This window comes from Dipodomys merriami, unplaced genomic scaffold, assembly GCF_024711535.1.
Source record: "Dipodomys merriami isolate MVZ:Mamm:240054 unplaced genomic scaffold, mDipMer1.0.p SCAF_16, whole genome shotgun sequence".
In the NCBI taxonomy this organism is placed as follows: domain Eukaryota; kingdom Metazoa; phylum Chordata; class Mammalia; order Rodentia; family Heteromyidae; genus Dipodomys; species Dipodomys merriami.
In genome coordinates, this window is record NW_027202937.1 from 13,086,656 (window position 1) to 13,099,687 (window position 13,032).

General features: G+C 37.2%; 2 protein-coding genes across 2 annotated transcripts; both read right to left on the reverse strand.

Annotated features, from left to right (window-relative positions):
- Window positions 1–1,167: 1,167 nt before the first annotated feature.
- LOC138827974 (olfactory receptor 2H2-like) lies at window positions 1,168–2,142 on the reverse strand. Its single transcript, XM_070023548.1, has one exon. It carries the CDS (start codon window positions 2,140–2,142, stop codon window positions 1,168–1,170), a length of 975 nt encoding a protein of 324 aa, XP_069879649.1.
- Window positions 2,143–7,098: 4,956 nt separating this feature from the next.
- On the reverse strand, window positions 7,099–8,043 carry LOC138827975 (olfactory receptor 2H2-like). The gene has a single exon (XM_070023549.1). The coding sequence runs from the start codon at window positions 8,041–8,043 to the stop codon at window positions 7,099–7,101; it is 945 nt and encodes a 314-aa protein (XP_069879650.1).
- Between the last annotated feature and the right edge of the window lie 4,989 nt (window positions 8,044–13,032).

The window sequence follows — 13,032 nt, forward strand, 5'->3', positions numbered from 1 at the left end:
CCAAAATCAAATACAGTGACAACAAGGGATAAACCATTGGGGGGAAAACACAAAAGAAAAAGGAAATCATGTAATACATTAAGAACAACAGCAATTTCATTATAATTTAAAATTTTAATCCAGGAACGGTTGTACAAGGGGGCTACTATTTTACATGTTCATTTACAAATACAGTTCATCTTGATCAGATTCACCCCTTCCATTGTTCTCCCTTCCCCTCTTCCCTCCCTTTTCCCTTGCCAATCACATTGTTTCCCAAAGAAACATAGGTCCCATGTTTGCTTAGCAAAGGTGAGGTTCTAAGTACAAACCCTAGTAATGCGCCTCTCCCCAAAATCAACTGATACAGTAATGAACCTTGTGCAAGAATTGAAGAACCATTCTTTCCCCTATGATAATAAATACAAAGCATTATGATTAATATCTGTCTCTACCATTGGATAATTCTCTACCTGAAGTCAGTGATTTTGTAACCTTGATCTGCCATCCTACCACTAGTATCTAATATATAACAGATTGACAATAAGAAATGAGGGAACATCTGTAAGTTGAGAGAATGAGTAAAACCTGTTAAAAGACAAACATTTCATTAAATTAATAACTTAGAAGGGAGAAAAGCAGAACTCTAATCCTATAACTGAAAAGCAAGTATATCAAGCATAATACTAAGACACATGGGCACAGGTTGTATTAGTGTTGTGGCACAAAGGAAGAGTGAATGTGACCAGCTTGGTCAAGACTTTTTCACTGGGTATTGCTAACAATCCATACTCATCTGTGAATCATAAGGCTTAAGTAGTGAAGGCCATGTGAGTTTATTCAATACCTCTGACTCCAAACTAGAAAATTTGTAGGGGCTAGACTTTTGAATGAATGAACTACTACAACTTGTAAAAACAAACAAATGGGAAAAAAACTAAATAAAAGGCAGACTTGATACTTAAGACTTGATATTTTATTTTGCAATTTTGTTTTTTCTACTAACTCAAGGATAATGACACCACAATATAGTAATTTCTATAACACATGGTGCTTAAAGAGCATCATGAAGATATTAGATTCCAATCCATGATTGAAAGACAAACCTGAAATCACGCCTAAATCTTTGCTAATGGCAAGATGCATATTTCCCAGGTTTTGTGATATTACAGTTCTTTATTTTTAAGCTCAACAACAGATAGACATACACGAATCTTCACTGGAATGTGGGGAATCCCGGGTCTTCCTCCCTAATCTCATTAGTGCCCCTTTTACCTCCTTGTTCCTCAGGGTGTAGATGAGGGGGTTAAGAGTTGGAGTCACCACAGTGTAGAAAAGGGTGAGAAACTTGCCCCGTTCATGTGCATATGGATTTTTGGGTTGAAGGTATACCCCCGTGACTGTGCCATAGAAGAGGGAGACCACCAGGAGGTGAGAAGTGCAGGTGCCCAAGGCTTTCTTCTGTCCAGCTGTTGACTTTATCCTCAGCACTGCCTTCGCAATAGCACAATATGAGGAAAGGATAAGGAACAAGGGCACCACAAGGAGAATAATACTGGCTATGGACATTAGGACTTCATTGTAGGTAGTGTCTGTATTGGAGAGCTGGATCAGGGCTGGGACTTCACACACAATATCATTTATCATTTGATGGGAGCAGAAGGGTAGCTGGAGGGTGGTGGAGGACTGGATCAGAGACTGAATCAAGCCAGTGCCCCAAGCCAGGATGGCCAGCTGCACACAGACTTTGGTGTGCATGATAGTTGTATATTGCAGTGGATGACACACTGCTACATAGCGATCAAGGGCCATGACAACAAGAAGGACACATTCAGTGGCTCCAAGCCATAGGAAAACATAGAGTTGAATGGCACAGCCAAGGTAGCTGATGGTCTTCTCTGGGCCCCAGAAATTCACCAACATCTGAGGAACACAGCTGCTGGTAAAGCACAGATCCAGGAAGGAAAGGTTGGAGAGGAAGAAATACATGGGGATTTGGAGTTTGGGATCCTTCCAGGAAACAAGGATGATGACCATATTTCCTGAAATGGTCAAGCAATAAAAGATCAAAATGACCCAGAAAAGGACCTTCTCCAAATATGGCTTGTCAGAGAAGCCCAGGAGGATGAAGTCACTGTGGCTGTCATTGCAAAGTGTGACCATAACTTCTGGGACAATTGTCTCTTTGGAAGGTATCTCAATATTCGACGCTTAAATCTTGTAATGATTCCAGTAGAAACATCAAGATGAGCAGTAGGGCTAACTTGCTTCCTTTGGACTCAGTAAGTGAGACTTTCACCTCCTGTATTTTGGGAAAAGAAAGGATTTAGTGAAGTGCTTTTGTGGTTAATAGCCACCACTGTCTCTGTCTACTATTTTACACTTTCTTCAGTTTCGTACCTGATCATAGATGTTCATTGTAAGCTGTCCAAAATAAATTTTAGAACTTGCTAGCATCAATGACTTTGCTGATTATGAGAAACAGGTTGCATCTTTGTTGTTAAAGACTGAACATTTCTCACATTTATTGAATATTTTATACAGTTATATGACATTTTTCCATGTTTATTGTCTTTCATCTCTTTGTTTCATCCTTCTACTTTTGTATCTCTGGTTTTCAGTTTATCTTCCACGTTTCCTCTTCTTTTCAACCCTCCTGTCCTGCAGTATTCTCCACTTGCTCCCTTTATTTTCTCATCTCCTCCACTTACTTTTTCACTTTCTCTGTGAATCTCTGAGCTTAAATTACCCCCTCAGACTTTTCCATGCTGTGCAATCTTATGAAGTTTTTAATATTTTCCTTAATTTGTCTTTCCTAGAGAGTGCAGTTTGATACTTATACATCCTAATATATTTATGCTTATTGGGAAGAATATATATGAAAACACAGGAAAGTACTAAAATAGACTGTCTGATATTAATTAACTCTTCAGCATGGTAGTTATAATAAAAATGTTGATAGTATAGCAAGCATTTTTCCAAGTATAGAGCATATACAGCCAATGTTTTTCAGTGACTATGAATGAAAGTAATATTTGTGAGAATGTCATATCTCTAGATTATCTTCATTGAAAAAGAACTTGAAAACTTCATTTACACAATTTCCTGCCTTTCATAGTTTATGGATATTTGCATTATAGGACATATATAAATGTATGGAGTATCACTTTCATCAAATTAACTGTATCATTTGGTCATTTCTTATAGTATTTCACATTCTTCACTTTTGGGGAATCTTGATTCCTATTTAATGATTCCAAAATTTCATATATGAGTATGTCTCTCAGTGGGTAATGATATAGATTGAGTGAGAAAGTATATTGGAGAAAAACAAAAACTGTGGAAATAAGATGAAAAATTTAAATTTTTGAAAATAATATATCATATCAAATGGGCAATGCCATGATTCTAAATAGCACTATGCTGTGGCTTAATATTAACAATCTATCACATAGTCATACTTATTACGTGATACATACAAATATATATATAAGATTTGTTTGAAATTTTCATAATCATCAATAACATTAATATATAGGGCTATCCCTAATATAGCTATTTTTTCAGATCATTTAAAGCCAATGAGCTCTTGTAGATCAAATTTCATCACATTATTTTTACCTGCTCAAAGTTTTCTTTAAGATTCTATGCATTGTCGGGAATCTATATATTGTCTTGATGACTAGGGTCTCTCTCTTTTTTAATTTATAAATTTAATTTTGTATTGTTATTAGTTTGGTTGTGAATTTGATATTATAATAGAGGTTTATTTTGATGCTGTAAGGAATTTTAGACTTTCCCATATCCAAAATACATGATCTATAATTCCATCCTTTCTCTTTTACCCACTGCACTGCAACCACTTTTTAGTTCTTTGTTCATATTATTCTTCCTTTCCCAGTTTTCTTTTTAAAATTATCTTTAAGTAGTTATACAAAAGAGTTGCCATATAACAAAGCAGTTTATGAATATAATATATCTTGATCAGTGCTACCTCCAATTTTCTTTTCTTTCTTCTTTTTTTTTTTTGACAGATATGGGGCTTGAACTCAGGGCCTGGGCACTATCCCTGAGCCTTTGCAATCAAGGCTAGTGCTCTACCACTTGAGCTACAGCACTACTCTCAGTTTTTGAGTGGTTAATTGGAGATAAGAATATCAAGGACAGTTTCCTGCCCAGGCTGGCTTCAAACTGCAATCCTCAGCTCTCAGCCTCCTGAGTAGCTAGGATTACAGGCGTGAGCCACCAGCACCTGGCCCAGTTTTCTTTTTACTATTAGTTTATATATAACTATATCAAACTGATTCCATATATTTACATTCACATCCAGATCCTTTTTTTCCCTTTTTTCCAAATCAATGACTAATCATTACAGCAAATTAATTTTTTCCACAATGAACTCCTTCCACAGGCATTTTGGCTAGAAGCAAAGTTTTAGTCTGTCTGGTTTCCAGTATGAAAAAAAATGCAAGAATTTGCATCTATATATTGTATTTCTGTAATGTATTTTTGCTACAAATACCAAACACCCTTTGGTATTTTTTTTTATCTCACCTCTCTACTTTTCCAAAGACTAACCAGGGAAGTTCAAGAAGAAATCTAGTGTCCTCATTCCTGGACTTGCAAATGTGCACAAGAGTTTGCATTTCATCCTCTAGAAAGCAGAAGGCTTTGGTGCCTATGTAGCTCATCTCCTCAGAGCAGCTTATATTTCAATATAGCTGTGATGAGTGACCTGATATGAACTCAGATTCATCTCACCCATATTGACAGTGATGTACCTGAACTGCTATATATTTCTTCCACCTGTGCCACAAGGTCTTATTGGATACTGTGAGAGTCCATTTGGCATACAGACAAATGCTGCCCCAAACTTCAAGGTATTTAATTACCCTCGGGAAACTGTCAGACAATTGAAGTAAAAGCAAGTGGATAAATGTTCTTCCACTCTTCACAGTTTCCTTTTTCGGCATAGTCCTGGGAGAACTGAATTCCCATTGCACACAGCCTAGCTATTTCAACCCCCTATCTTCCTCCCTTTCTTATGTGCCCTAGTTTTCCCTTTATATTTTTTGTTTCTAATCACTTCCAAAATTAGCAGTTTGCACCTAAATTCCTTTTCTAGTTTATGGAACCTAAGCTATGTGTTGAGATTGGAAGAATATTCAGGGAATGAGTTTTGCACAAGTCAGAAAGTGCCAGGCTCAATGTTGGTTATAATTGCTGAAACCAGGAGGATATGCCATACTGGTGGAAGGTTGACTACAAGTGTATTGCCATTTGATCTGCTGATTCTTAAATATACATTGAAAATCAAGTTTCACAAGAAGTAGACTCAGGGATGGAAACAAGCATGCAGGTTTATTGAATCAGCATCATAAAAAGGAAAGGGATTGAAGATAAAGTCAAGTTAGATTTCCTGCTTTACAAAATTCCACCACATCCTACAGAGATTCATCAGTATGAAATGAAAGATCAGGCTACATCTTGAGTTGGGGAAATAGATTGAATTTTAAAACTCCCTTGGGATTCCATTTAGGTTTCCTAGAAAAGTACTACAGGCTTAAATGAAGGAGCCCTACTTAAATGAAATCATCCCAAACGAAGGTATCAGATAAGTGACATCTTTCAGCATCACATATAGCCCTTGAGACAATAATGCCTTTATTCTGAAACTATCTCCTGTTAGCCAGGTACCAATTTTTCACCTCTGTTATCCTAGCTAAGCCAGAGGGCAGGAAACTCCAGGAGACTCTTATCTCCAATTAACCACCAAAAGCCAAAAGTAGAACTGTGGCTCAGATGGTAGCCTTGAGCACAAAAGCTCAGGGACAGCAAAGTGAATTACTCAGGACAGACACCAAATGAGAAAGAAAGAAAGAAAGAAAGAAAGAAAGAAAGAAAGAAAGAAAGAAAGAAAGAAAGAAAGAAAGAAAGAAAGAAAGAAAGAAAGAGAGAGAAAGAAAGAGAGAGGGAGAGAGAAAGAAAGAGAGAAAGAGAGAGGGAGAGAGAAAGAAAGAGAGAAAGAAAGAGAGAGGGAGAGAGAGAAAGAGAAGGGGAGGGATGAAGGGAGGGAGAGAGGGAAGAAGGAAAAGAACAACATCTGCTAAACTAAAAGACAAACATTTTATTAAATTTGGAACTTAGAGTGAGTGGAAAAATAGCACTTCCATAACACTCCAGAATATCAGTGATAATACTAATGCAGATGGGCACAGAGAACAGTGAGCAAGGTTTGCTTATATAGAACTTTGTTCTGGGTAGAGGTAGCAAGTCAAACTTCATCAGTGGTTCAAACAGAGACAGGAAGACAAAAGGCAAAGCCATTGGACTTAAGTCAAGATGTATGTGTAAATTTGTTCAAATGTAGCTCTTTCTAAACTTTAGAAAATATGTAAGTTCTAGGTTCTTGGATAAAATAACTGCTTAAACTTATAGAAAAATAGAATTAAAAACAAGTAAACAGAAAAACATGGTACATATTTCACTTTGTATTTTATTTATTTATTTTTAAATTTAATTTCTTGTCAAAGTGATATACAGAGGAGTTACAGTTACATATGAAGATAGTGAATACATTTCTTCTTGAACTTGTTACCCCTTCCCTCATTTTCCTCCTACTTTCCTCCCCCCACCCCGCCCTGGCACCTCCCCCCAAGTTGTGCAGATCATTTCCAACATATTGTCTTGTATCGCTGTTGCATTGATTCTCCCTTTGTCCTCTGTCTCACATTTGTTGTTCCCCTTCCCTTCCCTAATTCAGATAAATGTTTATACAATACTCAGGGCACCAAAATCAAATACAGTGACAAGGGATAAAGTATAGGAAAAAAACACACACAAAAGAAATCACATAGTACATTAAAAATAAGAACAATAAGTTTTGTGTTTCATTTCCCCCCAAATGAAGACAATGACTATAAAATACATTGATTTGCATAGCACATTGTGTTTAGAGAGCATCATGAAGAAATTGTTTTATCATCAATGATTAATGAATGAAATTGAAATCTCCCCTAAGAAATGCAGCTCTTACCTAACTTTGGTAGTGAAATCTCAAGGTTCTTAATGACAAGATTATTCTCTATTGTCAGGTTCAGCAAGCATAGACTAGCCTGACTAGATATTCTGGGAATCCCAGGTTTTCCTTCCTAATCTCATTAGTGCCCCCTTTACCTCCTTGTTCCTCAGAGTATAGATGAGGGGGTTAAGACTTGGGGTCACTACAGTGTAGAAAAGGGTGAGAAACTTGCCCCGTTCATGGGCGTAGTGATTTTTGGGTTGAAGGTAGACGCTAGTGACGGTGCCATAGAAGAGGGAGACCACCAGAAGGTGAGAAGTACAGGTGCCCAAGGCTTTCTTCTGCCCAGCTGCTGACTTTATCCTCAGCACCGCCTTCGCAATAGCACAATATGAGGAAAGGATAAGGATCAAGGGCACCACAAGGAGAATAATGCTGGCCATAGACATCAGGACTTCATTGTAGGTAGTGTCTGTACTGGAGATCTGGATCAGGGCTGGGACCTCACAGAAAAGGCCATCTAGCATCCGGCGAGAGCAGAATGGTAACTGGAGTGTTGCATAGGACTGAATCAGAGAGTGAACCAAGCCAGTGCCCCAGGCCAGGATGGCCAGCTGCACACAGACTTTGGTGTGCATGATAGTTGTATATTGCAGTGGATGACATACTGCTACATAGCGATCAAGGGCCATGACAACAAGAAGGACACATTCAGTGGCTCCAATACACAGAAAGACGTAGAGCTGAATGGCACAGCCAAGGTAGCTGATGGTCTTCTCTGGGCCCCAGAAATTTACCAACATCTGAGGAACACAGCTACTGGTGAAGCACAGATCCAGGACGGAAAGATTGGAGAGGAAGAAATACATAGGAATATGGAGTTTGGGATCTTTCCAGGAAACAAGGATGATGACCATATTTCCTGAAATGGTCAAGCAATAAAAGATCAAAATGACCCAGAAAAGGACCTTCTCCAAATATGGCTTGTCGGAGAAGCCTAGGAGGATGAAATCACTGTGGCTGTCATTGCAAAGTGTGATCATGGCTTCTGGGACAATTACCTCTTCAGCGGATGGATTTGAACTGGCTGTGCCAAGGCTTGTGATTCTTCAAGTACTGAGACAGGAAGATAGGGAGTATGACTATTTGATTCCTTTCTTTTTTGTGTATATTTTTTGTTGTAAAAATACTGTACAGAGGGATTATAGTACATGAGTAAGGCAATGAGTACATTTCCTATTAAGCATTGTTACCTCCTTGTTTTCCCTCTCCACCTCTCCAACTCCTCTCCCCCCCCCCAAGTTGTAAAGTTCGTTTTCAACATAGTGTGTCGTACATCTCATTGTTACAATAGGTCAACTTATATCCTTATTTCAGCATTTTGTTATTCCCCTTTTCCTCCCCAAATTAGAAAAATGTATATACAAGATGCAGATATTTGATTCCTTTTGACTTAAGAATAAGACTTTCAGATCCTACATTTGGGGGAAACACCCATTTAGTTAAGCATTTTAAACTTTGATAGCCACCTTTCTCTCTCTGTTTCTCTCTCTCTCCCCCTCACATTCTCTCTTCCTCTCTTCCTTTTCCATCATTTTTAGTTTTGTCTCTGATCATTCCTGTCCATTTTAAGTATTGTGCATATTATTACTTTGTTCAGTATGACATATCTGTTGTATTTTTGCTTTTAAGATTGACTATTTAGCACCTCTTTGACTATTTTATACATACAATGCAGTTCAATGTGTATCGTCTTTTCGTATCTCCCTGTCTCTGTCTTGGAGTGTCTGTCTTTGTGGATCTCAGTGTGTCTGTCTTTTTCTTATGTTTTCCCCTTTTTCTTCTTCTCTCCTGTCATACTATGTGCCCTACGTCCTTTCAACCTCTTCTCTTTCTTCTTTCTTCCATTTTTCCTTTTCACTTTTCTTAGCTTATCAAATAAACGATCATCTTTTTAAGAAAAAAATTATGATCTGGCTTAGTAGTCACAATTTATTAAATTATCATAATTTTACTTTGTCACATACTAGAAACAGATTCAGGACAAGTTATCACAATCAATAGTTATTCTGGTTAAATCATTTAAAGCCACAGTAATGCCAAAACAAGGACTTTAGATGCATTGGTTATTTACAATTCAAATTTCAATGTATTTTTACCTTATTTAGATTTGTCTTTCCATTGTATACATTTTAGAAAATCAATGTTATTCCTGTGCCTCCATTCCCTTTTCTGTGTGTCATTGTTCCTATACTCCCTGAAGAATTTTTATTTGAATTTAGTGAGGAAATCTTAGTACGTTGGCTGTGAATTTGAGTTGGTTGTTATAGAGGAATTGTTGGATGTTTTAATAAATTTAGTATTAACAGATTTTTATGATTCTCCAAAAGCTTGTGCCTCCTGTACATCCTTTGATTTTTATCCAATTCTTAGAAACCAACATCTGGTTCATATTCTTTGTCTATTGAGACTGCTCTTTTCTAGTCTTTCAGGAGATTAACTTTTTTTTATAACTCAAATACTTTCAAAAGGTTTGTGTTAGGGGGCAAAATCTTAATCTAACTCATTTTTTACTTCATATATGCATCATCTGTTTCTGCTGAAATAGTTCTGCCTGAAAATATCAAATGTCCCTGTGATTTTTATCAGCTCACCTCGTCTGCTTTTTGGAACAGTACCCCGGGGAGTTCATGAAGAAATCTGATGCACTCTGATTTTTCTGACTGCATTTGCAATTTATCCACTAAAGCAAATGCTTCTGATGAGGGTGTTGCTCACCTCCTCCGTCCAGACTTTATGGAGCAGTTTTGTGTGAACTGACTCATCTTACATATACTGACAGTGTTATATATATATATATATATATATATATATATATATATATATATATATATATATCAAGTGTGATATATATCTTCCATATCTGTTCAAAGTCCTTGCCTGACACCAAGGGACCCGTCGGGCACACAAACAAGTGCTGCCCCAAAGTACAAAAGATTTAATGACCCATGGGAAAACCCTCAAACTATAAAGGTATGGTAGCAAGTAAATAAATACTTCAGCCACTCTTCAGGTGACAATTTCTTTTATTCAGGAAGGTCCTGAGAGAATTGAGCTCCTGGTGGACACATGCAGGCCATTATACCCCAAGATTGCCTTTCTTTGTTATCTCATACTTCCTTTCCTCTCCTATATCTATCCCTAGATCACCTTCCAAAAATCAGTTATTTCTAACTAGGTTCTTAAACAAAGCTCTGCTCTCAGAGGACCTAACATAAAGCTTTGGTTCTGAAAGTAGACTTAGAAATAAGACACATAGTAAGGGGATGAATTATATACCAGTCAGATTGCAACGAACTCTGGTCAGGGGCCAACACATCATTCCTAAAGTTCTTACTTTCACCTGTGATAAAAGGTAGAAGTGGAAGGAAAAGCACTGGGTATGTGGTACCGTTAACCCTAGAAACATGAGGACAATGTCAAGATTATTTTCAATTTCTTTGGCTTTCATTGACTTGAAGTGAACTATTAGCACAATTAAACCAGCCAACTTATCAACGAAGGGTTCTCCCACAGCATTTTAGAGCACCACCCACAGTTTTCAATTCTATGTCTTTAGTTAGGTCCAAAAATTAGAGACTCTAACAAGCTCTCTGGTGACAGCAATGATGTATGACCAGGAGCTACATTGTAAGGTCCACTGATTTAGTGAATGTTGTGAAAAGAAGAAAACTTTTTGGGCCACATATAAAGAGATTCTTATTCTCTGTAGTCCTAGAGAAAGGCTGTTCAAAATCAGACTAGGGCCCAGCGCCGGTGGCTGCTCATGCCTGTAATCATAGCTACTCAGAAGGCTGAGATTTGAGGATCACAGTTCAAAGCTAGCCCAGGCAGGAAAGTCAGGGAGACTCATAAGAGTCACCAGTAAACTACTACTCAGAAAAAGCTGGAAGTGGTGCTGTAGCTCAAGTGGTAGAGTGTTAGCTTTGAGCAAAAACCGAAGCTCAGGGACAGTGCCTAGGCCAAGAGTTCAAGCCCCACATCCAACACACACACACAAAAGAAAATCAGACTAGGTCTTAATTTTTGAGGATTACATATTAGCAAGAAAAGGCAAAAAAAAAATAGTAAGTTCACCATGTTTTATATGCTAAAGCCAGGGCCCTGAAAGAGAAAGGAGGAGACTGTGAAAGCACCACTGTACAGTTGTACATCAAAAACACCAGCTCCCTTTGATCTTTTCAAACTACCAAGATCAGTATCCTGATTGCTAGAGGAGAAAAGCCTTTACTCAATTTGAAATCATATAATGCTTTTATCTTAGATTGATTCAATGTAGTACAGTACAGACTTTTCAAAATTTCTCACTGCCTTACTCAAAACTGCAGGGGAATACTTATGATTCCTATTAGAAGGAAAAGTATTTTATTCCAAAATGTGCTGGGCCACACTAGTATATCCAATCAGAAACATGTCTTGAGTGAAAACAGTTTGTAGTGCTGGATAAAGGAAAATAGCATGAATATACTCTATAATATAAGAATAAGACTTCTGGAAACCATTGTTGGGCTCAGTGCCTGTTTTGTTTTACTTTGTTTGGTTTGAAGATGATTTGGTTTTGAAATGGAGTTTGACTATGTTGGTCAGGTTGGCCTTGAGTCCAGATCTGTCTGCCTCAACCTTCTGGATTCACACTCAATGTGAATCCAGCTCTAGTAATTCAGACTATCTCTGTAATATTTTGATGCAATGACATTTCTATTGAATGAAGTAGAGTTATTGCATGCTTTGATAGACTAGCGAGGTAAGTATTGCATAGATTGGTATAAACAGAGAGTTTCCCACTGAAATGCATTCTCTATGATGGCCCAAAGGACACTTCCTTTATCTCAGAAAAATAGGAAACTCTTTAACTTTTCAATGCTCATTAAAATGGAACTAGAAAACATGATGATACAGATGGGAAGAAGGGATAAATGAGGGGCAGAGAATGATAGAAACGATGACTCTGATCAAGATGCATTATAAGGGCTGGGATGTAGCTCAGTGGCAAAGCGCTTGCCTAGCAAGTGCAACGTCCTGGGTTCGATCCCCAGTACCAAAAAAGAAAAGACAAAAAAATACAGTTAAAAAAACAAACAAACAAAAAAAGATGCATTATAAAAATAAATTCAAACCTCCTGTACAAAAGATTAAAAATAAAAATTATTAAAAATGTAAAAGAATAAGAAATCCATTAATTAATGAGACAAAATGGCTTCAAGAATATTAATGTTGTAAGGTTGATGATAGAAAATTCCTTCATGGGCCTGAGCTCTCTGCTTTTGATGTAGATGATAGGATTTCAAATGAATAGAGCCCAGAGGAGGTCATGTATCTATTAGACACCATCTGTTAAGTATGGGAAGTGATAAAAATGTTAATCGACTAAATGAGAATTTATAAGATGAATTGATAAGAAAAATATTAATATATCCAAACTTCATCTAAAGTAATATAACCACATGCAATTTTTGTAAACTATATCTTACTAAAACTGTAGGAAAATAGTTAGTTGATAAAAGATGAGAATGCTACATAAATTGCCCAAAGATTCTCACTGCAAGACAGTCCAAAGCTGTACTTCCTATGTTTTGCAATATCTCAATTTATGTGTTATTCCACTCTCTGAAGGCTTTAATATTACTAGCAGTTCTTTTATGTACACAATTTGTGGTTCTTAATTTTGTGGGTAGAAGGCAAAGTGCAAAGGAATGTATTCCAGGCTCTTACTCTTGCTACTTGGTGAGAAAGGAAGAGTCACAGACACAGAAAAGGATAAAGTCAGTAGAACCAGAATAACAGCAATGCACCAAGGAAATGGAAACTTGAATGTCATCTTCTTTTACAATGTAGTAAGTCATGTTGAGTCAATCACAGCCTAATCATAAAGGTCTCAGAGACTACAGCTGACATTTGGCTTAGAGATAAAATATATTATGTCTATGTTAGTTTAGAATGACTCTGTCATTACTCCACTCCAGTTGATATTT